The following is a 27,410-nucleotide window of genomic DNA, read 5'->3' as shown; positions in this document are numbered from 1 at the left end:
CTGGTTTCTCTTCATATGGAATAAATCTTTCGCCTTTTACTTAAGATTTCCATGAACAGGAACCACTGGAGGCTGGTGGGAGGCGCTATAGGAGGACGGGATTTCAAGATTTTACTGCTAACCTACAAAGCATTACATGGGCTTGCTCCTACCTATCTTTCCGATTTGGTCCTTCAGTACATACCTACACGTACAAGATGCAGGCCTACTTACTGTTCAGAGAATTTCTAAGCAAACAGCTGGAGGTTGGGCTTTCTCCTATAGAGCTCAGAGTTGGTCTCGACCTTTGTCTTTATTGAAGACTCATCTCTTCAGTAGGTCCTATGATTGACTGTGTAGTCTGGCCCAGGGGTGTGAAGGTGAACGGAAAGGCACTGGAGCGACGAACCACCCTTGCTGTCTCTGCCTGGCTGGTTCCCCTCTCTCCACTGGGATTCTCTGCCTCTAACCCTATTAGAGGGGCTGAGTCACTGGCTTACTGGTGCTCTTCCATGCCGTCCCTAGGAGTGGTGCGTCACTTGAGTGGGTTGAGTCACTGACGTGATCTTCCTGTCCGGGTCGGTGCCCCCCTCGGGTTCGTGCAGTAGGGGAGATCTTTGTGGGCTATACTTGGCCTTGTCTAAGTTGGTGGTTGAAGATATCCCTCTAGTGGTGTGGGGCTGTGCTTTGGCAAAGTGGGTGGGGTTATATCCTGCCTGTTTGGCCCTGTCTGGGGGTATCGTAGGACAGGGCCACAGTGTGTCCCGACCCCTCCTGTCTCAGCCTCCAGTATTTATGCTGCAATAGTTTGTGTCGGGAGGCTAGGGTCAGTCTGTTATATCTGGAGTATTTCTCATGTCTCATCTGGTGTCCTGTGTGAATTTAAGTATGCTCCCTCTAATTCTCTCTCTCTTTTTCTCACTTTCTCTCACTCACTCTTTCCCTTTCTCTCCTCTCTCTCTTTCCTTCAGAGGACCTGAGCCCTAGGACCATGCCTCAGGGCTACCTGGCCTGATGACTCCTTGCTGTCCCCAGTCCACCTGGTCATGCTGCTGCTCCAGTTTCAACTGTTCTGCCTGCAGCTATGGAACCCTGACCTGTTCACTGGATGTGCTACCTTGTGCCAGACCTGCTGTTTTGGAACCTCTCTCTACCGCACCTGCTGTCTCTAACTCGGAATGATCAGCTATGACCTGTTGCACCCTCTACAACCATTGTGATTATCGTTATCTGACCCTGCAGGTCATCTATGAACGTTTGAACATCTTGGCCATGTTCTGTTATAATCTTCACCCGGCACAGCCAGAAGAAGACTGGCCACCCCTCTCTAGGTTTCTTCCTAGGTTCCAGCCTTTCTAGGGAGTTTTTCTTAGCCACCGTGCTTCTACATCTGCATTGCTTGCTGTTTGGGGTTTTAGGTTGGGTTTCTGTACAGCACTTTGAGATATCAGCTGATATAAATAAATGTGATTGATTGATTGATTGATGGGCTCAATGTAATGGCTGGAATGGAATCCATGAAACGGTATCAAACAGATCAAACATATTGAAACCATGTTTTACCCCGTTCCAGCCATTCCAATGAGCCCATCCTCCTATAGCTCATCCCACCAGCCTCCTCTGAGAGGAACATTATGAGTATCAGCAAAACAAATGTCTTCCTATATGCCTCTTTATCTTAATATTTATTTCAATATCAGTGGAAGCTTGGCGAGGACCGTCCTCCTCAGTGAATTTCATAAAATAAAAAACATAATAAGACTATACTAAATACACTACATGACCAAAAGTATGTGGACAACTTCTCGTCGAACCTCTCATCCCAAAATCATGGGCATTAATATGGAGTTGGTCCCCCTTTGCTGCTATAATAGCATCCACTCTTCTGGGAAGGCTTTCCACTAGATGTTGGAACACTGCTGCAGGGACTTGCTTCCATTCAGTCACAAGAGCATTAGTGAGGTCGGGCACTGATGTTGGGCAATCAGGCCTGGCTCGCAGTCGGGGTTCCAAATCATCCCAAAGGTGTTCGATGGGGTTGAGGTCAGGGCTTTGTGCAGACCAGTCAAGTTCTTTCGCACCAATTTCAACAAAGAATTTCTGTATGGACCTTGCTTTGTGAACGGGGGCATTGTCATGCTGAAACAGGAAAGGGCCTTCCCCAAACTGTTGCCACAAAGTTGAAGCACAAAATCGTCTAACATGTATGCTATATGCTATAGTGTTAAGATTTCCCTTCACTGGATCTATGGGGCCAACCCTGAACCATGAAAAACAGACCCAGGCCATTATTCCTCCTACACCGAACTTTACAGTTGGCACTATGCATTCGGGCAGGTAGTGTTCTCCTGGCATACGCCAAACACAGATTCGTCCGTCGGACTTCCATATGGTGAACTGTGATTTGTCACTCCAGAGAACGTGTTTCCAATGGCAGCGAGGTTTACACAATTCCAGCCGATGCTTGGCATTGCGCATGGTAATCTTAGGCTTGTGTGTGGCTGCTCGGCCTTGGAAACCCATTACACAAAGCTCCCGACTAACAGTTTTTATGCTGAAGATGCTCACAGAGGCAGAAGTGAGTGTTGCAACCGAGGATAGACGATTATACGCGCTACGTGCTCCAGCGCTTGGTGGCTCCTAGATGTTTCCACTTCATAATAACAGCACTTACAGTTGACAGGGGCAGCTCTAGCAGAGAAGAAATGTGAGGAACAGACTTGTTGGAAAGGTGGCATCCTATGACGGTGGTGCCACATTGAATGTCACTGATTCCGCCTGTAAGGCCACTCTACTGCTGAGGTTTGTCTATGGAGATTGCATGGCTGTGTGCTCGATTTCATACACCTTTCAGCAACGGGTGTGGCTGAAATAGCCGAATCCACTAATTTGAAGGGTTGTCCATATACTTTTGTAAATATAGTGTATATTCACATCCCCAAATAATTGATTAAAACACACTGTTTTGCAATGAAGGTCTACAGTAGTCTCAGGAGCACTCAGGTAGCTTCTGTCCTCTTCTAGGTATATTGACTTCAATACAAAACCTAGGAGGCTCATGGTTGTCACCCCCTTCCATAGACTTAAACAGTAATTATGACAACTTCCAGAGGTCATTCTTCAACCTTTCAGAGCTTCTGCAGCATGAACTGACATGTTGTCCACCCAATCAAAGGATCAAAGAATGGATCTAGTTCTGAAAGCATTAACTACAGCTAGCACTGCAAGTGCATAAAATTTGGTGAGTAGTTGACTCAAAGAGCAAGAAATACAATATTTGAACAAATGAATTTCTTCCAAAATTAAGAAGCAAGTGAGAGAGAGCTTGCTATATCTTTTTTTCTCTCTCTTAGCTAGCAAATACAGGTACCTAGTTTAGCCTACTCAAACACCCGGCTCAAAAAAGTAGGGGCGCTTGCTATGGCTATCCAACACTGGAACTTTTCCAAGTCAAGGTAACGTTAAAGCATTTGGTTTTTATGAATTTACTCTAACTGCTAAACAGCTTTCTGACTGTACTGCATGATTGCGTGTCACACACACAATGTATCAGGTTTGATGGACGTGAACAATGCACCAAATATTTAGCCTTTTAAATGCCAGTCTCTCCCGCGCCGCTTTTCTCTTCTCCCCAACTCCTTCCGTTAACGTGACACACATCGGTTGTGTGACAGATCACGTGGCGGTGGAGGAGGAACGGGACCAACCGGAAGGAGGGGGAGCCGATGTTTAGTCCGATTGAACGACTAGTCTAGCTAGCCAGCATTCCTCTTCTCCCCGACGCTCCCCTAGAAAGAAGGAGAGGGCGATTTTAAAAACGAGGGTCACAAATTATAATTCAGATACAGGTTGGATTTGTATGATCAAGACAATTTGCCGTGGACTCGGCTATAAACAACAACGCGACAGAAGGCCTCGAAAATGGCCACATATACACCGCTGGATCTGAAAGAACTGGCGAGGCGTGTTTGAACGCGACGGATTCTTTTTGTTTCGGTGTGATCAGCAAACCAAACGAGTTGTGTGAACAACCAAGGCCCTGTATGGATTCTTTCTTGCTTTTTTTTTTTTTTAATGAGGAGTGTAAGATGGCTGATGACAGCTACATTTTAATAAGGCCAGAATAGCGACGTCCTCTTTAAGTTAAGATTAGAAGGGTGTTATATATATATATATATTATATACACATTAGATAGAATATTGGATGTAAATGTTAAATCTGTGGTAGTCGTAAATATTCTTGCTTAGCCTTTATTTATGCGTTGTGCAGCGGCAGAACATAGTGATGTGACGTCTCAGATAATTGAAGCGATTTAATTAAGCTTACGAAGTAAGTGGAGAGATGTTTGTTTTTTTCGAAATGTGAGTTGATAATAGTCATGATCCGTCTCTGATTAAACCAAAGGAATGAAGCCAGGACATGTTGGGTCTGGAGACGTTTTGATGGTCTGTGTTTCTGATCTGAATGCTCGCCACAGCAGCCAACATTCCAGTGTATTCTAAAAACCCTTTGTTTTGTGCGTATGAACTGGAGTCGGCTATTAAACTATGCAGTACATAGCCATCTGACGGAAGTATTTGTATGATATTTTTTGATCAAGTCTTTATAGGCCAACAGCCGAGTGGAAAGAGTATTTGGTGAGAAACGTCGAGGCCTTGTGTGCAGATATGCGATCGTTGCCTGTGGAGGCTTCATAGCTGACGACATTACACATCAAACAAACAGGCTGTTATTTTGTCGCTATATCGTGAGGATCAAAGTCCGTCTCAACGTGATACAATGTTTATTGAAGGGCTAAGGACACTTGTCATATGTAACGGATTTGCAAATCCGAATAATATTTTTTAGTTAGAGCCTACTTAGAAAAAGCTGTCACGAGCATAATCATATTAATTGTGAATGCACCTAAAATAGTCTGTGCATTTTTGGAGGACAAAAGAACATAATTCATATTCTCTTCATTGGAACATAGGCGTTTTATTAACCTTGGGCACGCTTGATCGATTTATAAATCGCTTTATTCAGGGTGTGGGTATAGGAATACATTCGGCAACGTAATATTTTCCGTATGTTCATTGCTGGACTTCAATCGATTGAGGAACAAACAAACATAAACCGACGAGGAAGTCGAGGCTAAGTCGTCAAGCTAAAGTAAGACCTACGCAGAAGGGGAGAGGAATGGGTGAGCGTTGAAGTCTTTCATCAGCTGTATATAAATCAATTCAAGCTTGACGGTGATGTAACCATCTAAACGGCCCTAATTTAGACCGATTCGGTGTAATGTCTGAACCGTATTGCTCGGTAGATCTCTGTGCCTTCATTGCTATCATACCGTAGCATATACGTGTAGCTATCTGGAAATACGAACAATTGAGGTGTCAGAAATAGGCATATATTACGCACAAAGTCAGACGTTTCTTGCCTAACTCGTGTGATTTAAGATAAACGGGAAGGACCTTTACGGTAAGGTAATATGCATAAGGTCAGCCCGGACTGTGTGTTGTAATCACCGAGGTGTTGTCCGGAGGCCTTTTCTGACTGCGCCTGTCGCTGTGGAATCTGCCTACCTGCTCTGCCCTACAGGATGTGCACTGCTGCCTGGATTTAAAGCAATAGCAGGGAGCTGACGGACATTCACAAGACTCACTGACAGTGTCATCAGTCGGTTGGACTAAACTGGTTGACGGTGCTGGTGATTAAAAATAACCCTTCATTGCTACGTTTTTGGCGCTTGCACAATAGACAATTATCCCTCAAGGACTAACATATTGGACTAGAGCATTTCATTATACAGTCCTCAAGACATTTGAGCTATAGTCAAGGGGCTTAGTATATGGCTATAGAGCCATAGGGTTGTTATTTTTTTGATGTGAGAAGTTTGTCGTCGTGTGTCTATGTCCGCCACTCCCAACATGGCCTCCAACATGGCGACCTCCGACCTGTCCGAGACGTGGAGGAACTGTTTTGAAGAGGAGCTGATCTGCCCCATCTGCCTGCACGTCTTCTCTGAGCCCATCCAGCTGCCCTGCAAGCACAACTTCTGCCGGGGCTGCATCTCAGAGGCCTGGGCTAAAGACTCTTCCCTGGTCCGCTGCCCCGAGTGCAACCATGCCTACAGTCAGAAGCCCGCTCTGGAGAAGAACCACAAGCTGTCCAACATCGTGGACAAGTTTAACGCGTTGTCTGTAGAGAAGGCGGCCTCGCCGGTGCTGCAGTGTATTCTGTGCCGCCGCGGGCCACCGCTCCCGGCCGTGAAGGTGTGCCTACGATGTAGCGCCCCCTGTTGTCAGAGCCACGTCCAGACACACCTGCAGCAGCCCTGCTCCGCCCTGGGACACCTGCTGGTGGAGGCTGAGGCGGTCAAGGCCTGGACATGTCCGCAGCACGACGAGTACAGACTCTACCACTGTGAGGCAGAACAGACTGCCGTGTGTCAGTACTGCTGCTTCACGCGATGTCATCCCAGTCACGGACACGGGGTCACCGACGTTGAGCTACGACGCAACGATATACGGGTACAATTAAGATCTATTATGTCTCTTACACCCTTTCCTTTAGTTAAGGACAAAGCTGCTCAAATTGGGAAAAATATTGTGTGTGTCAGGGCTTCCGTTAGGAAAATGTGGCACCTCACATTGGACCGGCAGCATTTTAATTTTCAGGACATCTTAAGAAATTTACCGGACCCTTATGCATTGGCTAGGATACTTTTGAAGCAAGCTAAGACATGCCTCATAATATGTAGTAAAATGTTCAGGTCTCAGAATGCATACTGCCCTGCAGCTCATTTCAAAGTGTTGTTTGACACGTTGAAGCCGGCCTAGTTGCCTGAACACTTGAATGGCGAATGGGAAGAGACTTTCAATTACCAGTTGAGAAATGAAAATAGCTCTTTGGAATTGTGGCCTTCAACAGTTTAACACGTGATTTGCATTTAGAATTGTTGTGCAATGATTGGGCTTATAAAAAAGCTAGTTTTACTCCAGCGGCAATGAATGCGCTGTTGCAGCAGCTCTCGCGCTACATCGACTGGTATTTCAATCAGTGAACCGGCTAAAATGCATTATTTCGCAATGGGATTTTTCTCTTGTCCTGGACAATTGGCCGGTGGTAATTTATCGTCTTTTTCCTTTTTTTAATCGGCCAAAAGCTGGCTATTACCGGCTAACGGGAAAACCTGGTGTGTGACGTGGGTCTATACTGAATGCATTTCTCTATTTTGATCCATTCCAACCCCCACTCATCTGTTGAGAGTGACAAACAATGTGTTGGAGGGGTGGAACAATGAGGGGTTTCAGCCAGCCTTATCTCCTCAGCACAGGTGCATCCTCGCCTGGGTACACAGGCCGGGAGAAGGGGGTGGTATGGGGGGGTTGAAGTGAGATTCTTCACTCCATTCTGTGGTAGAAAAGGATGAAGAATGGTTGTTTATGGTTTCCTTTTTTTTTCTTGTGAATCTCTTTATTTCCTGGTTTCTAGTAAGGAAAGCTGTGGTTGGTTTAAAAACGACAAACTATCCCCAGATTTGGGATATCAGATAGGGGCTAGTCAGTCACACAAGCTTTTCTCCTCACTCATATTGGTGACTACTTCTGGTCTCTGACTCAATAGTATGTTAGTACTCTTGTGTGTAGGTGGATGGGTGTGTTTTTGGGGAACAGCCACATTGGAATGGTTAGGAGGACATTCTGTTTTGTATAACAACCTACAGTGTGAATTCCTATCCTCTGATTGTTGCTCTGACTACCATCTCCATATGTGATGAGTGACTTCGGGAACCCGGGGCTAATGCACTGATGCTTAAGTGCGTCTGGTGGAGGTGGTCGTGACGGGGGTAGAGATGCCCTGCAGCCTTCCCCCAAATCATCCCTCCCTACTGGGAGTCCTCGTGGAAAAGATGTTGAATGAGAGGGAGACCTGTTCCAATTGGATGTGTGTATAGTCAGACCCATTCCGCAAAAAGGCCTGTGGAAAAACAGACCCGTGTTGGTCCTGAACCGAGAGGCCCGTTCAGATCCGGGAGTAGAAAGATTGAGCGAAAGAAACCAACTGGGCATTGCCAGCGCCATAAATATACAAGATTTTTTGGGGGGCCAAATGATCCACAATTAAGTGTCCTTAAACTGCCTAGAACAGATATATTTTAGATCTGTAGTTATTCAAAACTTTTTATAGCCTGTTTTATTGGTTTTTACTTTCCTAAACAATAATTGTCCACTTTTATGGTTCCGCTGTCAGAGGTTTGGGCACTAAATGCATCAGGACATTGCAGGTTAGGGGTCCACTGTATGATATTAATATGACCTATATTTATATAAAGAAAGAGAGGCTTAGGCTAGGCCTAAAAGAAGCAGAGAGAAAGATTTTCGATCATAAAATTCATTATATTTTTAGATTATAGGAGTAACTCTGGTAGGCCTAAAACATTCTCCATGACCTCAAATTCTACTGTCGCTTGTACGCAATGCCTTTAAAGCGCTGCAGTAGCTTAACCTAATAATAGCCAAACCAAACATTTTTATTAGGGTAATATCAAAAGCCATTGTTTATAGGGAAAGTACGAACAGGTGGCATTTAGTTTCATCTCGCCCTCGTTGGTTTTTCCTTTTCATGGTTTGAGTGCGAGTAGCCATTGGGAGTAGCCATTGGGAGTAGCCATTGGGAGTAGCCTTTGGGAGTAGCCATTGGGAGTAGCCATTGGGCGTAGCCATTGCGAGTAGCCATTGGGAGTAGCCATTGGGCGTAGCCATTGGGAGTAGCCATTGGGCGTAGCCATTGGGCGTAGCCATTGGGCGTAGCCATTGGGCGTAGCCATTGCGAGTAGCCATTGGGAGTAGCCATTGCGAGTAGCCATTGCGAGTAGCCATTGCGAGTAGCCATTGGGAGTAGCCATTGGGAGTAGCCATTGGGCTACCGGTAATTCTATTATATTGCGGCAAACACAACATTAGTTGGAACATAATCTGGCCTAAGAAAATTACTTGACAGAATTAAACAAAACACATGTTGCGTATTTTTATGCACAGTCGTTCTGAAAATGACTTTTTCTCACACGGCTAACTACCAGGAAGTTTGAAAAGACCGTCTGAGTGGTCAGGGAGCTTATATCCATGAGCTGACCTTGACTGACAGCTCTTTAAAACGCCTACGTCAAACAACTTGGACGCAGTGTTGCAGTCAAATCATCTCAAGCAAATTTGGTGATCAACAAAGCAACGAAGAAGGACATTGAAATTGCATCAATTATATTGCTATATTTATCTCCCGTTTGTCCTGTCTGTTGTGATGCGAATCACAGCAGCACTGACGGATGTTTTGAACTATCCTTTTCTTCCATACTCGCTGAAGACCTAGCTAGCCAGTAACTACTTAACACCAGACAGATGAAGACCTAGCTAACCAGTAACTACCTAACACCAGACAGATGAAGACCTAGCTAACCAGTAACTACCTAACACCAGACAGATGAAGACCTAGCTAGCCAGTAACTAGCTAACACCAGACAGATGAAGACCTAGCTAGCCAGTAACTACTTAACACCAGACAGATGAAGACCTAGCTAACCAGTAACTACCTAACACCAGACAGATGAAGACCTAGCTAACCAGTAACTACTTAACACCAGACAGATGAAGACCTAGCTAGCCAGTAACTACTTAACACCAGACAGATGAAGACCTAGCTAGCCAGTAACTACCTAACACCAGACAGATGAAGACCTAGCTAGCCAGTAACTACCTAACACCAGACAGATGAAGACCTAGCTAGCCAGTAACTACCTAACACCAGACAGATGAAGACCTAGCTAGCCAGTAACTACTTAACACCAGGCAGATGAAGACCTAGCTAGCCAGTAACTACCTAACACCAGACAGATGAAGACCTAGCTAGCCAGTAACTACCTAACACCTGACAGATGAAGACCTAGCTAGCCAGTAACTACTTAACACCAGACAGATGAAGACCTAGCTAACCAGTAACTACTTAACACCAGACAGATGAAGACCTAGCTAGCCAGTAACTACTTAACACCAGACAGATGAAGACCTAGCTAACCAGTAACTACTTAACACCAGACAGATGAAGACCTAGCTAGCCAGTAACTACTTAACACCAGACAGATGAAGACCTAGCTAGCCAGTAACTACCTAACACCAGACAGATGAAGACCTAGCTAACCAGTAACTACTTAACACCAGACAGATGAAGACCTAGCTAGCCAGTAACTACTTAACACCAGACAGATGAAGACCTAGCTAGCCAGTAACTACCTAACACCAGACAGATGAAGACCTAGCTAACCAGTAACTACTTAACACCAGACAGATGAAGACCTAGCTAGCCAGTAACTACTTAACACCAGACAGATGAAGACCTAGCTAGCCAGTAACTACTTAACACCAGACAGATGAAGACCTAGCTAGCCAGTAACTACCTAACACCAGACAGATGAAGACCTAGCTAGCCAGTAACTACCTAACACCAGACAGATGAAGACCTAGCTAGCCAGTAACTACCTAACACCAGACAGATGAAGACCTAGCTAACCAGTAACTACCTAACACCAGACAGATGAAGACCTAGCTAACCAGTAACTACCTAACACCAGACAGATGAAGACCTAGCTAACCAGTAACTACTTAACACCAGACAGATGAAGACCTAGCTAGCCAGTAACTACCTAACACCAGACAGATGAAGACTTAGCTAGCCAGTAACTACCTAACACCAGACAGATGAAGACCTAGCTAGCCAGTAACTACTTAACACCAGACACAGATTAAAGAGGAAACGTATGTATTTTCCATTGATAAATAGGGTAAACCTTTTATTATATTTGACACCCTACCATCTAATTTTGGCACCAGTAGAGTAGCTATATAAACCACACCCCTCTGCAAACACTCCCTCAATGTTGGTTATAAGCAGTGTACAAGCACTGAGCATATTTCAGGTCTGCTGAGCACAAATTTGAACGTTAAAGTGATGTGCAACTTCCAGTGTGCGTTTACTGTGAACACTGAGGCTTTACCCACTAAGTTAGACACAGTAGCCTACATGGCCACTGTTAAAACTATTTGATCATAATGTAGGTCTACCAGAGTGGCCTACCATCAAAAACAATGGAGAAAATACATCCCATAATATTTTAACATGGAAATAGCTGTTCTGTCATTCAGCCTACAGTAGCAGCCAATGTGTGGTGTTCAATGTGGGCCTACATTCCATGAGACTTTTGGAAAAAACGTGCAGGGCTTGACATTAACCTGTTTAACCACTTGTATTTCAGACAAGGAGGTGACTGAAATTGTTTCATGCAAGAATACTTCAGAATAAATGCATTATTATTCCTGTACCATTTTTATTACAGAGAATCAAACAAATTATGTTACCCTCTGTCTATTGGCTACTTAGCTTATTAAAGCCTGTCTCAAAATATGAAACTGCTCCTTTTAAGGCAAAAAAAAGCTCTTTGCCTGACTCGCTTTTTCAAAAAGCTCTTGTAGGAAGCAATCACTCCCCTTGTGTAAGATGCGGAAGACACATTTAAGTTGAATGCATTCAGATGTACAACAGACTAGGTATTTCCCTTTCCCTATTGCTGACTACAAATGATTTATAACTGGGCTAATACCTCATCAACTAGCAAAGGATATGAACAAAATGTGCACACGTGGCAACATGCAGCTTTCGCTTTGATCTCAAAACAAGCTCATGCTGTAAGCACAGTCCAGTTCAAAGTACATGGCACAGAGCCATATATGGCAATGGTCTATTTACTTATAGGCCTCCTGTAGCTCTGCTTGTTTATGCCACACAAGTCTTTGTAGAGTACGGGCTGAGTAGTGCATGTCAATGCAATAGAATCCTACTCCAATGCATTCTGCCTAGGGTTGCAAAGGGTCTGAAACTTAACGGTACATTTACGGACATTTTCAGTGGGAAGTTAAGCCCGGGGATTTGGGGAATTTTGCTTAAATTCATTCAAGTTGGCTTATGACAGGGAACCTTTTTTTTTGTGGGATACACAACTCAATTCTAGGTCTTATGGCATATCCCCAATTCAATGGAATTCTTACTTTCTGGTAAGTTTTGATTACAATACTGGGTGGGGAAAATATATTATATGACATACATGCTTTTTTGTTTTACAAGTAAATAGTAGCCTACATCAATGTGTGGTTAAATAATTTCTAACTTGTTAACAATTTCTGCTAGTTAGTTTTTGCAAATAGTTAATGCAAATAGTCCGGATAACCATTTGGTTACCTGTTCAGGAGTCTTATGGCTTGGGGGTAAAAACTGTTGAGAAGCCTTTTTGTCCTAGACTTGGCACTCTGGTACCGCTTGCCATGCGGAAGTAGAGAGAACAGTTTATGACTGGGGTGGCTGGGGTCTTTGACAATTCTTAGGGCCTTCCTCTGACACTGCCTGGTGTAGAGGTCCTGGATGGCAGGCAGCTTGGCCCCAGTGATTTACTGGGCCATACGTACTACCCTCTGTAGTGCCTTGCGGTCAGAGGCAGAGTAATTGCCATACCAGGCAGTGATGCAACCGGTCAGGATGCTCTCGATGTTGCAGCTGTAGAACCTTTTGAAGATCTCAGGACCCATGCCAAATCTTTCCTGAGGGGGAATAGGCTTTGTCATGTCATCTTTATGACGGTCTTGGTGTGTTTGGACCATTCTAGTTTGTTGTTGATGTGGACACCAAGGAACCTGGCTCTCCACTTGCTTCACTACAGCCCCGTCGATGAGAATGGGGGCGTGCTCGTTGCTCCTTTTCCTGTAGTCCACAATCATCTCCTTAGTCTTGGTTACGTTGAGGGAAAGGTTGTTATTCTGGCACCACCCGGCCAGGTCTCTGACCTCTCTCTTGGCTGTCTCGTCGTTGTCGGTGATCAGGCCTACTACCACTGTTGTGTCGTCTGCAAACTTAATGATGGTGTTGGAGTCGTGCCTGGCCATGCAGCCGTGGGTGAACAATGTTGATGACAACGATGCAGTTGCCACTTTGCTTCTTTAATATAAATCTACTAGCATTCTATAATTACACTATTAGCTTGTGTTTCTTACATCTGCAAACAGCTCGTTTGTCTTTTCTTAGCAAGTTGTTTCAAAATCTTGTTAGCCACTGATTGTTAGCCGCTAATCGCTAGCTAGCTAATAAATGCGCTGAGTAAGAGCAAGCGTAATTGGCTACAAAGCCTGATAATACCAGTGATGGTGTTGACTTAAATAATCTTGTTTGCGTAACAGTATCTTCTAAATTAGAGGTAAACGCAAAGCAAGAATGTTAGCAACATGAAGTAGCTAAGAGAACATTCAATGTAGCCAAAGCTTATAGGATCCCCTAGGAAACACCTATCAACACTTTAGTTCTTACCCTGTCAGAATAGCTCCTCGCTGGCATTTTCATTTGTTGTCATGTCAAACAACACTGTATTCAAAGTGCCCACTATTATATTCTAACTATATAATTAGAGTAGACATTCTATTTCCATGATTCCAACAGTTAACACAAGTGTTTTGCTCTAAATCGCAATTAAAATTGCAACATATGGTAAAAAAAATAAGGTCCAGATTGCTTGCCCATATCGTGCAGCCCTATGTGATAGTGTAGAAATGACCTGAACAGTATAAAACAATCAGAATGGAGAAAGACCCATTGAAATCATTTAGAATGTATGTGTCGCCACCCTAGGGTCACACACTACTTATAAAGCAAATGTAGAACTTTTATTATTAAACATAAAATACCGTCAGTTTTTTAAAATATATATGTATATTTTTTTCTAGTTTTTTTCCCTAATCTTTACAGGAAAATGCCACAGGCACTATCTGATGTGTGGAAACATTTCACTGCAGCTAATGTAGAAGGAAAATCTGTGTACATTTGCAAATACTGTGCCAAATCATTTGTGTAGAATGCAACAAAGATACAGAATCATCTGGCCAAGTGCATAAAGTTCCCTCGGCGCTCACAACAAGCAACCTCTGACAAAAGGGCCTCTACTTCTATTTAAGGTGACAATTAGTCAGAGAAATGCTGATGAATGTCTTGCTCGAGCTGTGTATGGAACTGGTTCACCTCTGATGCGCACAGGCAATGTGTATTGGAATAGATTTCTGAATGTTATTCGCCCAGCATACACCCCTCATACCAGACATGCTTTATCTACTCATTTGCCAGATGCAGAGTTCAACAGAGTTCAAGTGACAGTCAAGCAAATCACATAGAGAAAGCAGACTGTATTGCAATCATCTCTGATAGGTGGTCGAATGTTCTTGGGCAAGGAATAATTAACTAAATATCCACCTCTCAACCAGTATTCTACAAGAGCACAGACACAAGGGACAACAGACACACCGGTCTCTACATTGCAGATGTGCTGAAGGCAGTCATCAATGACCTTGGACCACAGAAGGTATTTGCACTGGTGACAGACAGTGCTGAGAACGTGATGGCTGATTGGTCTAAAGTGGAGGAGTCCTACCTTCGCATCACACCCATTGGCTGTGCTGCTCATGCATTGAACCTGCTCCTCCACGATGTCATGGCACTGAAAACAATGGTATGTGAAGGGTCATCAAGTTATAACAGCCATCTACCTCACCTAGCAAAGTGAGAAGAATAAGAGAACCACATTGAAGCTGCCCAGCAACACCTGTTGGGGTGGTGTTGTCAGCATGTTTGACAGTCTCCCGGAGAGGAAGGAGTCTCCAAGAAATGGCCATAACACAGTCTGTCGATATAAACAGCCCCATCAAGAGGATCCTCCTGGATGATGTATTTTGGTAGAGCGTGGTAAGCAGCCTGAAACACCAGAAACCTATAGCAGTAGCCATTGCATGGATTGAGGGAGACGATGCCATCCTGTCTGATGTTATGTAAAATAATAAATCCATACTGCCCTGCCCACTTCACTGTTGCTCCAAGCAGAGGAAACTGCAGTGCTGAAATGCATCAGAAAGCGTGAAGACTTCTGCCTGAAGCCCATACATGCCGCAGCATACATGTTGGACCCCAAGTATGCTGGCAAGAGCATCCTGTCTGTATGAGGGTAAGGTTCTTGGCAGTCAGGCAAAGTACACTTCCAAGCAAGGGTTTTGCGATGGAGATGCAATATGGCGGTCATGCCAACATATCTCATCAGCCACCTGGTGGAAGGGACTTTGGATCTGAGGCTCTCTCCCCTGTTGCCTCCATCATCCTCCAAATCCCACCAACATCAGCCGCCTCAGAGCGCAACTGGTCCTTGTTTGGGAACACAAACACCAAAGCACGCAACAGGCTGACCAGTACAAGGGTTGAAAAATTGGTGGCCATCTGGGCAAATTTGAGGCTTTTTGAGCCTGACAAAGAGCCATCTTCAACAAGGTTGGACAGAGACCGTGAAGATGAGGCTTCAGTCTGATGTTCAAGAGGTGAACATTGAGGAGGTCCAGGGAGAAGACATGGAAGCCTGAGAGGAAGACAGTCTAGAAACTAAAGCTTTTGTTACCATTTTACAGATCGTTATGTTGCATTGAAAGTGGCTAATATTGCTTTGATTCGATCACAATTGCCACAGTAAAGGGAAACGTTAATGTTGTTAACTTCTTACGGCTGAAATCCCATTAACATTATCGATTTGACAACAGCCAGTGAAATTGCAGGGTGCCAAATTCAAACAGAAATCTCATTAAAATTCCTCAAACATACAAGTATTATACACTATTTTAAAGATAAACTTGTTGTTAATCCCACCACAGTGTCCGACTTCAAAAAGGCTTTACAGCGAAAGCACACCATATGATTGTTAGGTCAGCACCTAGTCACAGAAAAACAGCCATTTTTCCAGCCAAAGTGTGGAGTCACAAAAAGCAGAAATAGAGAAAATGAATCACTAACCTTTGATCTTCATCAGATGACACTCATAGGACTTCATGTTACACAATACATGTATGTTTTGTTCGATAAAGTTCATATTTATATCCAAAAATATCAGTTTACATTGGCGCGTTATGTTCAGTAATGTTTTGCTTCCAAAACAGCTGGTGATTTTGCAGAGAGCCACATCAATTTACAGAAATAATCATCATAAATGTTGATGAAAATACAAGTGTTATACATGGAATTAAAGATAAACTTCTCCTTAATACAACCGCTGTGTCAGATTTCAAAAAAGCTTTACGGAAAAAGCACACCATGCAATAATCTGAGAACAGCGCTCAGAGACCAAAACAAGCCATACAGATACCCGCCATATTGTAAAGTCAACAGAAGTCAGCATAGCATTATAAATATTAACTTACCTTTGATCTTCATTGGAATGTACTCCCAGGAATCCCAGGTCCACAATAAATGTTTGTTTTGTTCGAGAAAGTCCATATATGTCCAAATACCTCCTTTTTGTTCGCGTTTAGTTCACAAATCCAAATTCACAAGGTGCAGGCACTTAGTTCAGACGACAGTTCCATTACAGTTCGTAGAAACATGTCAAACAATGTATAGAATCCATCTTTAGGATGTTTTGTATCATAAATCTTCAATAATAGTCCAACCGGATACAATTCCTTTGTCTTTAGAAATGAAAAGGAACGCAGCAGGCTCTCACGGCCGTGCGCATGATTTAGCTCATGGCATTCTGCCAGACCCCTGACTCAAACAGCTCTTATTCATTCCCCCTTCACAGTAGAAGCCTGAAACAAGGTTCTAAAGACGGTTGCCATCTAGTGGAAGCCTTAGGAAGTGCAAACGGACCACATTTTATACTGTAAATTGGATAGGCAAAGACTTAACCTACAAACCTCAGATTTCCCACTTCCTTGTTGGATTTTTTCTCAAGTTTTTGCCTGCCATATGAGTTCTGTTATACTCAGACAGCATTCAAACAGTTTTAGAAACTACAGAGTGTTTTCTATCCAAATCTACTAATTATATGCATATCGTAGCTGGGCCTGAGTAGCAGGCAGTTTACTCTGGACACCTTATTCATCCTAGCTCCTCAATTCTGCCCCCCAGCCATAAGAAGTTAACAGGGAAAACTCTAGAACAGCGATAACCAACCTTCTGAGTCAAAATGCAAGCTGAGATCTACCGCTCATATTTTCTTTTAACATGACTAAAACATAAGCCTATACAACATTAACCAATTAAAAACAGTACTGGTTTGTTAGAGGCCCAATATACATTATCACTGCATATTGGCTTTGCTGGAATTGCCCTGACAATGCATTGTTGTTCGGGCCTTTTTTATTTTTTAAAATCTGTTTCAAAATTTGAGGTAGGCTGTATGATCACACCGGTAATAGATCCGTTTTGTATTACTTGTGAAGCACAGCTGAGTGAGCATACATTTAAATCAACCACTTTCAGCTGGACATAAACTATACGTTTTGAGTTGCAATTGACTGACACAGATAACAAGCTTGTGCAGTTCTCATCACCTCACACATTATCTTAACAGAGGATGTGTCCAGAAACACATGGCAGTTCTATCGGACCAGACCCAAGTCAGAATTTAGGACCCCGGACCTGCTCAAGTCCTGGGTCGGATCTTGGAATTCCGGGTCTCTTGGACCTGTGAAGAACTCCTAGCATTCAGATCACAGACCTCCACTGTGTGTGTGAAGATGCTAAAGGAGGAGTGAATTGCCATACTTATAACCTTTCCCCCAGGAAGTGGAATGTTCCAATTTCTGTCTCGTTTCCCCTGCTGAATCCCAAATCAAAATCCTACATTTCAGATCCAGAGAGGATCCTATGGAGTAAAGGCTAGAACTCTATTTGGGATTGGGAAGTCTGGGAATTCCTTATCTTGTGTTTTTGGCCTTAGTTTGGCGTCAGTTGTGCCGGCTGGCCTGGTACTCTGGTTTGGCCAATCTGAGCGTGTGTGTTGTAGCCATGCTAATGCCAGCCCAGAATAACCAGTGTTGTGACAACGGTATCATGAGTGGGCCTAATGTGTGTTTGTGGGGCTCAGAAAGAGTATTGAGGAAGAGGTGAGGAGCAGCAGGAGAAAATCTCTCTCTCTGCCCCCAGTTGCTCTCCCGCTCGCCTTTCTCTCCACCCTTGGGATGGGCTCGGTTATTCAAATATCCAAACTGATGTTAATATTCGAATAGTTGTGAATACAATTTTTTTTAAATAATCGGTCTATTTCAACAATGAAAAGTCTTTGTCTCAATTGAAATGATCTTTGTGACATTGCCACACACAGCATACCATGACGTTTGAAATTCTTAATTCAATAAACCAACAAACTTTTGAATGTAGATTTATTGACGTGTGCCCCATATAAAGACTGTGTAGCCTACATAGTTTCATGCGTGTATCTTGTTGTTGGCACCAGTCAGAGGCTCCATGTGTAGCAACGTGACGTGGGAGATCTCTAATCATATCATTAAATATATAATTTAATAATAATAATTTAATATCTATAATTATATTAATATAATAATATATTAATAATATATTAATATTATTAATAATATATTAATATATATAATAATTTAATATATAATTTAATTAATAATAATTTAATATCATTAAAATGACGGAATTAAATTGGCTAAATGAGGATTAGACTACAACGAGCAACTGACAGGTAGTCTGTTTAATCCGAGTTGTTGTGGACAGGGAGCACATCAAAATATCCTCAACTAGCTAACCTTAGCTTCTTTACATTGATTTGATACAGTAAATCAAATCACATTTATTTATATAGCCTTTTGTACATCAGCTGATATCTCAAAGTGCTGTACAGAAACCCAGCCTAAAACCCCAAACAGCAAGCAATGCAGGTGTAGAAGCACGGTGGCTAGGAAAAACTCCCTAGAAAGGCCAAAACCTAGGAAGAAACCTAGAGAGGAACCAGGCTATGTGGGGTGGCCAGTCCTCTTCTGGCTGTGCCAGGTGGAGATTATAACAGAACATGGCCAAGATGTTTAAATATTCATAAATGACCAGCATGGTCCAATAATAATAAGGCAGAACAGTTGAAACTGGAGCAGCAGCACGGCCAGGTGGACTGGGGACAGCAAGGAGCCATCACGTCAAGTAGTCCTGAGGCATGGCTCAGGTCCTCCGAGAGAGAGAAAGAAAGAGAGAATTAGAGAGAGCACACTTAAATTCACACAGGACACTGAATAGGACAGGAGAAGTACTCCAGATATAACAAACTGACCCTAGCCCCCCGACACATAAACTACTGCAGCATAAATACTGGAGGCTGAGACAGGAGGGGTCAGGAGACACTGTGGCCCCATCCGAGGACACCCCCGGACAGGGCCAAACAGGAAGGATATAACCCCACCCACTTTGCCAAAGCATAGCCCCCACACCACTAGAGGGATATCTTCAACCACCAACTTACCATCCTGAGACAAGGCCGAGTATAGCCCACAAAGATCTCCGCCACGGCACAACCCAAGGGGGGGTGCCAACCCAGACAGGAAGATCACATCAGTGACTCAACCCACTCAAGTGACGCACCCCTCCTAGGGACGGTATGAAAGAGCCCCAGTAAGCCAGTGACTCAGCCCCTGTAATAGGGTTAGAGGCAGAGAATCCCAGTGGAAAGAGGGGAACCGGCCAGGCAGAGACAGCAAGGGCGGTTCGTTGCTCCAGAGCCTTTCCGTTCACCTTCCCACTCCTGGGCCAGACTACACTCAATCATATGACCCACTGAAGAGATGAGTCTTCAGTAAAGACTTAAAGGTTGAGACCGAGTTTGCGTCTCTTACATGGATAGGCAGACCATTCCATAAAAATGGAGCTCTATAGGAGAAAGCCCTGCCTCCAGCTGTTTGCTTAGAAATTCTAGGGACAATTAGGAGGCCTGCGTCTTGTGACCGTAGCGTACGTGTAGGTATGTACGGCAGGACCAAATCAGAGAGATAGGTAGGAGCAAGCCCATGTAATGCTTTGTAGGTTAGCAGTAAAACCTTGAAATCAGCCCTTGCTTTGACAGGAAGCCAGTGTAGGGAGGCTAGCACTGGAGTAATATGATCACATTTTTTGGTTCTAGTCAGGATTCTAGCAGCTGTATTTAGCACTAACTGAAGTTTATTTAGTGCTTCATCCGGGTAGCCGGAAAGTAGAGCATTGCAGTAGTCTAACCTAGAAGTGACAAAAGCATGGATTAGTAAAGACAGCCACTGCCATATATTTGTTTTACCAGGTAAGTTGACTTAACACGTTCTCTTTTACAACAACAACCTGGAGAATACTTACAGGGAAGAGGGTGAATGAGCCAATTGGAAATGATTACATGGCCATGATGGTATGAGGGCCAGATTAGGAATTTAACCAGGACACCACCCCTACAATAAGTGCCATGGAATCCACAGAGTCAGAATACCTAATTTTAACATTCCATCTGAAGGAAAGCACCTTACACAGGGCAATGTCCCCAATCACTGCCTTGGGGCATTGAGATTTTTTATTTTTTTTAGCCCAGAGGTAAGAGTGCCTCCTACTGGCCCTCCAACACCACTTCTAGCAGCATCTGGTCTCCCATCCAGGGACCAACCCTGCTTATCTTCCAAGGCAAGCCAGCAGTAGGATACAGGGTGGTAATAATGCTGACAAATGGGATGATAGATTAACCTATGGCATTTATAAGTTTGTCTAACTAGCGTGAGTCAGTGGCTACTTTTTCTCTCCCTCCCATGTCAACATTACCACCAGCCCCTGCCCATCCCCCGCCCTGCTGCAGTGCGCACCCTCTCCTGAGTCGTGCAGGCTGCGCAGCAAACAGGTGTCCAAGCTTAAACAAAGGGCTCCCGAGTGGCGCAGTGGTCTAAGGCACTGCATCTCAGTGCAAGAGGCGTCACTGCAGTACCTGGTTCAAATCCAGGCTGCATCACATCCGGCTGTGTTTGGGAGTCCCATAGGGCGGTGCACAATTAGCCTAGCGTCATCCGGGGTAGGCCGTCATTGTAAATAAGAATTTGTTCTTAATTTTTTTTTTTAAATAGTCCGTTATCTGGCTATCCCCCCAGTTCATCCCTTCATAACTCACACACATGCAATCAGAAAATATATCTTGGTTGCCATGACAGCCCCCTTCCTCCCCTTAAATGGCGTGTTTGTTAGATGGAGCCTAAATTAGCTGTCTCAGTCTGCTGGAGGCTTGGTAGTGGGCTGGTGGAGTTTGTCTTCACTCATCATATTGATTTGTTCAGAGTTATCGAACCAAACTATGAACTTACCATTTCTCGTTCTCTCCCACTTTCGCTCTCTCTGTCTCGTCGCTCTCTCCCTCCCCCTTCTCCCCTTCCCACAGCAAAATCTATTGCGGCAGCAGGAGAGGGTGGAGGAGAGAGTTCAGGACATCGATGAGCAGCTCTGTAAATTGGACTCTGACAAGTGTGTTGTGGAGGTACGTCTGATTTCTCAAACTCTCTGTGTGTATGTATGTGTGTGTATCTATGATCTATCTGTCATCTATCCATACACAAGAGTACCAGTCAAAAGTTTGGGACACACCTACTCATTTTTCTTTATTTTTCCTATTTTTCCCAAAAATTATTCAACAAATCAATATGTATTTGAGATTCTTTAAAGTAGCCACCCTTTGCCTTGATAACAGCTTGGCATGATCTCAACCAGCTCCATGAGATAGTCACCTGGAATGCATTTCAATTAACAGGTGTGCCTTTGTTAAAAGTTAATTTGTGGAATTTCTTTCCTTATTCGAGCTAATCAGTTGTGTTGTGACAAGGTAGGGGTGGTATATAGAAGATAGCCCTATTTGGTAAAAGACCAAGTACATATTATAGCAAGAACAGCTCAAATAAGCAAAGAGAAACGACAGTCCATCACTACTTTAAGACATGATGGTCAGTCAATCTGGAAAATTGCAAGAACTTTGAACGTTTCTTCAAGTGCAGTCTCAAAAACCATCAAGCGCTATGATGAAACTGGCTCTCATGAAGACCGCCAGAGGAAAGGAAGACCCAGAGTTATGGCTGCTGCAGAGGATACGTTCATTAGAGTTACCAGCCTCAGAAGTTGCAGCCCAAATAAATGCTTCCCAGAGATCAAGTAACAGACACATCTCAACATCAACTGTTCAGAGGAGATTGCGTGTATCAGACCTTCATGGTTGAATTGCTGCAAGGAAACCACTACTAACGGCCCCCAATAAGAAGAGACTTGCTTGGGCTAAGAAACACGAGCAATGGACATTAGACTGGTGGAAATCTGTCCTTTGGTCTGAAAAGTAGCCAACAAGTGCTCAGAATATATGTGGGCACTCCTTCAAGAATACTGTTGGAAAAGCATTCCTCATGAAGCTGGTTGAGAGAATGCCAGGAGTGTGCAAAGCTGACATCGAGGCAAAGGGTTGTTACTTTGAAGAATCTCACATTTTTTTGGTTACTACATGATTCCATATGTGTTATTTCCTAGTTTTGATGTATTCACTATTATTGTACAATGTAGAAAATAGTGAAAATAAAAACTCTTGAATGAGTAGGTGTTCTAAAACTCTTGAATGAGTAGGTGTTCTAAAACTCTTGAATGAGTAGGTGTTCTAAAACTCTTGAATGAGTAGGTGTTCTAAAACTCTTGAATGAGTAGGTGTTCTAAAACTTTTCACTGGTACCGTTCAAAAATTTGGGGTCACTTAGAAATGTCCTTGTTTTTGAATGAAAAAATAAAATTAAAAAAACATTGTTAATGTTGTAATTGACTATTGTAGCTGGAAATGGCTGTATTTGTTTTATTTTTTTAATGTTATATCTACATAGGAATACAGAGGCCCATTATCAGCAACCATTACTCCTGTGTTCCAATGGCACTTTGTTAGCTAATCCACATTTATCCTTTTAAAAGGCTAATTAGACAACACTTTTGCAATTATGTTAGCACAGCTGAAAACTGTTCTGATTTAAAGAAGCAATAAAACTGGCCGTCTTTAGACTAGTTAAGTATCTGGTGCATCAGTGTTTGTGGGTTCGATTACAGGCTCAAAATGGCTAGAATCAAAGAACTTTCTTCTGAAACTCGTCAGTCTATTCTTGTTCTGAGAATTGAAGGCTATTCCATGCGAGAAATTGCCAAGAAACTGAAGATCTCGTACAACGCTGTGTACTACTCCCTTCACAGAAAACAGTGCAAACTGGCTCTAACCAGTATAAAAAGAGTGGGAGGCCCCAGTGCACAACTGAGCAAGAGGACAAGTACATTAGTGTCTAGTTTGAGAAACAATACGCCTCACAAGTCCTCGACTGGCAGCTTCTTTACCTGCGGAGGTCCTTGGCTGGCGTAGTTTCACGTGGTCTGCGGTTGTGAGGCCGTTTGGACGTACTGCCAAACTCTGTAAAATGATGGAGGCGGCTTATAGTAGATAAATGAACATTCAATTATCTGGCAACACTCTGGTGGACATTCCTACAGTCAGCATGCCAATTGCACACTCCCTCAACTTGAGAAATATGTGGCCTTTTATTGTCCCCAGCACAAGGTATACTTGTGTAATGATCATGCTGTTTAATCAGCTTCTTGATATGCCACACCTGTCAGGTGGATGGATTATCTTGGCAAGGGAGAAATGTTCAATAACAGGGATGTAAACAAAAATAAGCTTTAGTGTGTATGGAAAATTTCTGCCATCATGTTGCATTTTATATTTTAGTTCAGTATATAACCATAGAGATAATTATGTGTGTCTAACAGTATGTGTTCTCTCCTACAGGACAGAGTGTGTGAGCTGAAAGAGGAGGTGCGTGTGCAGTATCTGCGGATGCAGCACTTCTTGGAAGAAGACTTGTCCCGTACGCTGGAGGTTCTAGAGCGGGCCCGTTCTAGGTTCTGCCAGGAAAACGCGGGCCAGGTTCTAGCTTTGGGAGAACAGAGACACGAGGCCCAGAAGCTGCTCAGCTCAGTCCACACGGCCTTTGGCAAATCTGAGGAGCTGGGCTTCATGAAGAACACCAAGCCTGTCAAGATCCTCATGGAGCGGTGAGAGACAGGACCATTACAAACATGTTATTACAGATACAAAAAGGAGATTACACACTTTACCACTGTAATCATATTAGAATGGTCATGCTTGTTACACACATTGCAACTATAGGGTGGGTGAAGTTCCAGACTCCTTATATGTTTTTATTACAGGATATGAGTAGTAGCAATGCGCAGGGCTCATTCAAGGATTGAACTGGGATCCTCGCCACAGGGGGAATCGTATGGTCCCAGAGTCAAGAGTGTTAACCACTCATCTAGACTCCGGTCCCACAACTATACTTTTAATGGAGCACTAAGATACCAGGCTTGTTACATTCGTGTGTGTGTGTGTGTGTGTGTATTGCAGGTCTCAAGGGTGCGTGGGCAGTGCACTCCCTCCCTACAAGGTGGGAAGTCTCAACTCTAAGCTGTTCCTGTCAGAACTCTCCAAGAGAGAGAAGGGCCTACGGAAAACAATGGAAGGTAGAATTGAGAGAATTATCTTTACAGAACCATCACAGCCTTATCTGGTTTGTCTTAGTGGATCAAGGTAATTCTGATCCCCTCTTTCCTCTTCCTCTACCTCTCTCACCCCCCCTCCAGCCCCCCTAACCCCTCCCTCCTCATTCCTCCAGTCCGTCCCTGCGTCTCCTAGCGGCCTTGGCTCGGGGGTGGAGAAACGCAAACACTCCTCGGCGTTCCCAGAAGGCAACGGGAGCGCCGGGAAAAACACTGCTTCCGGGTTCAAGGACTCCTCATCTTCCTCCTCTAAGCAGCCCTACCAGGGCCCAAACTCCGCCCCCGGAGAGGGCCAATCCTCAAATCAGCAGCCTCTGGGTCCCTGTGGCCCCTCCCACATGAACGAAGGTGGCGGAACAGGAAGTGGCTCTCTGACCAATCACCATTCAGGGTCTGTGTTCGGTCCCTCCCACTTCCCCCTGCCGGCAGTAGCTCCTCCCATTCTTCCCAGCAGGCTGTGCTCCCCCAGTATGGCGGGCGTAAGATCCTGGTGTGTACCATGGATAACTGCTACTGCTCCGGGGTACCCTCCGTGTCAGGGCACCGCGGCCACCCGCCCTACCCACGTTCAGGCTCCTTTCCCTGGGTAAGCGCCCAGGACTATCCCCATCCCCCTGGCCTAGCCTCTGGAGCTCCAGCCATGCAAGGGCTTGCTGTCAGAGACTGGATAGACGCACAGCAGACGCACCGACACACAGACTTCTATGGGCTGTATGGGCAGCCCTCCACCAAGCACTATGTCACCAGTTAACACACACATTTCTACAAGCAATTAGGTCTCCGGTTAGCACTGCGCTACTAGTTAAAACACACACACACAATTAGATGCACTTACAGAGATACACACATTCGGAACATGTATACCGCTACACACACAGAAGTACACTTCTACTGGTTATACGGACAATCCTCTGCTTAGCACCATGTTACAACTCAGACACATTTACACACACACCACACTCGGGGGCAGGGTTGATATATTCCTTTTCTATGTTCGTCAGACAGACAGACAGTGTTACTGTATGATGATTATATGTGTGTTTGTGCAGCAACTGTTGACGCTGAAGCATTTCGGCTCAACTAAAATGTTTTAGCGACATCTCCCTCCCTGTCGTAGTGAGATCGATTAGCCTTATAATATTGTTATTACTGTTCTGATTATTTTCTGTCTGTTGGGGTATCTGATGGATGTGTGAAGAGAAGGATGGTTTATTACTGTTAAAGCTCTGGTTTTGTTGCAGCACTTTTGTCTCCTCTCCTTGCTGAGTTCAGGAATGTACTGTACAGCTTGAACACACACACTCATGCTTCCAGGTTCTCTTCTGTGTGTGTGTGTGGGACTCCCTCCATGCACTTTGGGGGTGTTGGGATTTCGCTCTGTGTAGAAGTTGCCCTGATCGTAGACACAGGTCTACAATCAGTTTACCCGCCCCCCCCCCCCCCCCCAATCCTAACCTTAAACATCATAGGGTCAAATGACAGAGACTGACCCTAGATCAGGATGTAGGGGTAACTGTAAGCCTCCTCTGTTTATAGACCTTCTCTGTTCCTTTTCTCTATGCCCATGTCACTGGAAAGGGGATCCAAACCCCTTCCCTCCTGCTGTCAGGCTTCCCCTCGGATTAAATTCTTCCGTCTGAAAGACTAAGAGACTGTCTCCTTTTATTTTCTAGTTATTAATATAGGAATCATGACACGTGAGTTATTGCCATATGAGTAATAACCCCATATGAGCAGGTTTCATGTTTGTCTTCAAGCTAGTTGGCCTGGTAGACACGACTGAGGCTCTCCGAGCCACTATATGGGCTGGACTGGACAAACAAATCAGCTCAGGCATCCAGGGGTGTGACGGTGACGATGCGTTAATGATGTACTTCCTGCAGGGTGATGTCACGTCCTTTCAACAAGCACACAAGCTCTCTGCTTCAAGTTTGCGGCTGTAAGCATGCGGGGAAGAGTTTTATTAAAGCACTCTGGAATATAAAAAAATAAAAAAAGATCAGTAACCGTTTTAAAAAGGATGAGTGAAAGTACTGGTTGAGGGTTTTTTCATGAACTTTTTCTAAAGAGGAACTGGACTGCCTGACGTGACCATTGGTCAAAAACGCTGGAAAGGAACCATTGTTACAAGAACAGTCGACCAATATAAAAAAAGGAAAACTATCTTTTTTGTAAATATTTTGTGAAATGAAAAATTAAGGACATGTCATTTGGAGGAGGGTTCCAAATAAATGAAATAATTTAATTCAGTTTTCCATTTCTTGTCATCATGGCCCAAGAGGCTTCTTACTTTTCTCTCCCATTCAGCCTTTGTATTCATATATGTTAACTGTTTTAAGTTAATAATACACAACTGAACTAAATGTCATGTAGTGGGTTGAAGGGAGAATCCCATAAGAATACAACCAACACCCATATGGGAAGACATCCAACTAAGCCTGTTATTTACTGGGTGTTAGTCTGAGAGTAAAACCCTGTGGTGAGAGGTGGGAGAAAAACACAGTCAAAGTTGTCCTCTTTCTCTGGTGAAGAGTCAGGGGTGGGAGCCCCCCCACTCGTTCACTCAATCTCACACTCTGGAGAAAGTCTGTCTGCTCTGTCTCTGTGGAGGCTGGGTTGGGGATGTTGGTAAGATCTCGAGGAGAGAGCTGAGTTCCAGTAAACAAGCTGAGTTCCACTAAACAAGCTCTCCATCTGAGAAGTCAGCTGATTTGAGGCGAGGTTGGGGGCCGGGTGGCTGAATCTGGGTCAGTCTTACCTTCGCTGTCCGCCCCCTCAACCCTACAACACACACACACACACACACCCACCACACACACACACAGTCATCTGTTAACTCGAGAAATGAGTCAAAAGAGAAACTGAGATCCTGCTCCCACCAACATAACTACATACTAACATCAGCAGTACAATATGCCTAGGTTTTTATTGCAGTGGAAACTTAATGTGTAGTGGCAGCACATCAGAGAGG

At 44.1% G+C, this 27,410-nt stretch overlaps 1 protein-coding gene and 1 pseudogene across 1 annotated transcript; both read left to right on the top strand.

Annotated features, from left to right (window-relative positions):
• LOC115123387 (U5 spliceosomal RNA) lies at positions 1–71 on the top strand (annotated as a pseudogene).
• Positions 72–4,026: 3,955 nt separating this feature from the next.
• LOC115123381 (E3 ubiquitin-protein ligase TRIM8-like) lies at positions 4,027–26,684 on the top strand. Its single transcript, XM_029652720.2, is given in 6 exon segments — positions 4,027–6,495; positions 21,255–21,350; positions 23,670–23,935; positions 24,288–24,403; positions 24,524–24,855; positions 24,858–26,684. Coding segments are annotated over 6 exon segments (1,764 nt in total). The 5' UTR covers positions 4,027–5,874; the 3' UTR covers positions 25,191–26,684.
• Positions 26,685–27,410: the final 726 nt, after the last annotated feature.

The sequence above is a fragment of the Oncorhynchus nerka genome, linkage group LG16 (genome assembly GCF_034236695.1).
Source record: "Oncorhynchus nerka isolate Pitt River linkage group LG16, Oner_Uvic_2.0, whole genome shotgun sequence".
NCBI lineage: Eukaryota > Metazoa > Chordata > Actinopteri > Salmoniformes > Salmonidae > Oncorhynchus > Oncorhynchus nerka.
The sequence above is the reverse complement of the archived record's forward strand: the minus strand, read 5'-3'. Positions and strand labels throughout refer to the sequence as shown.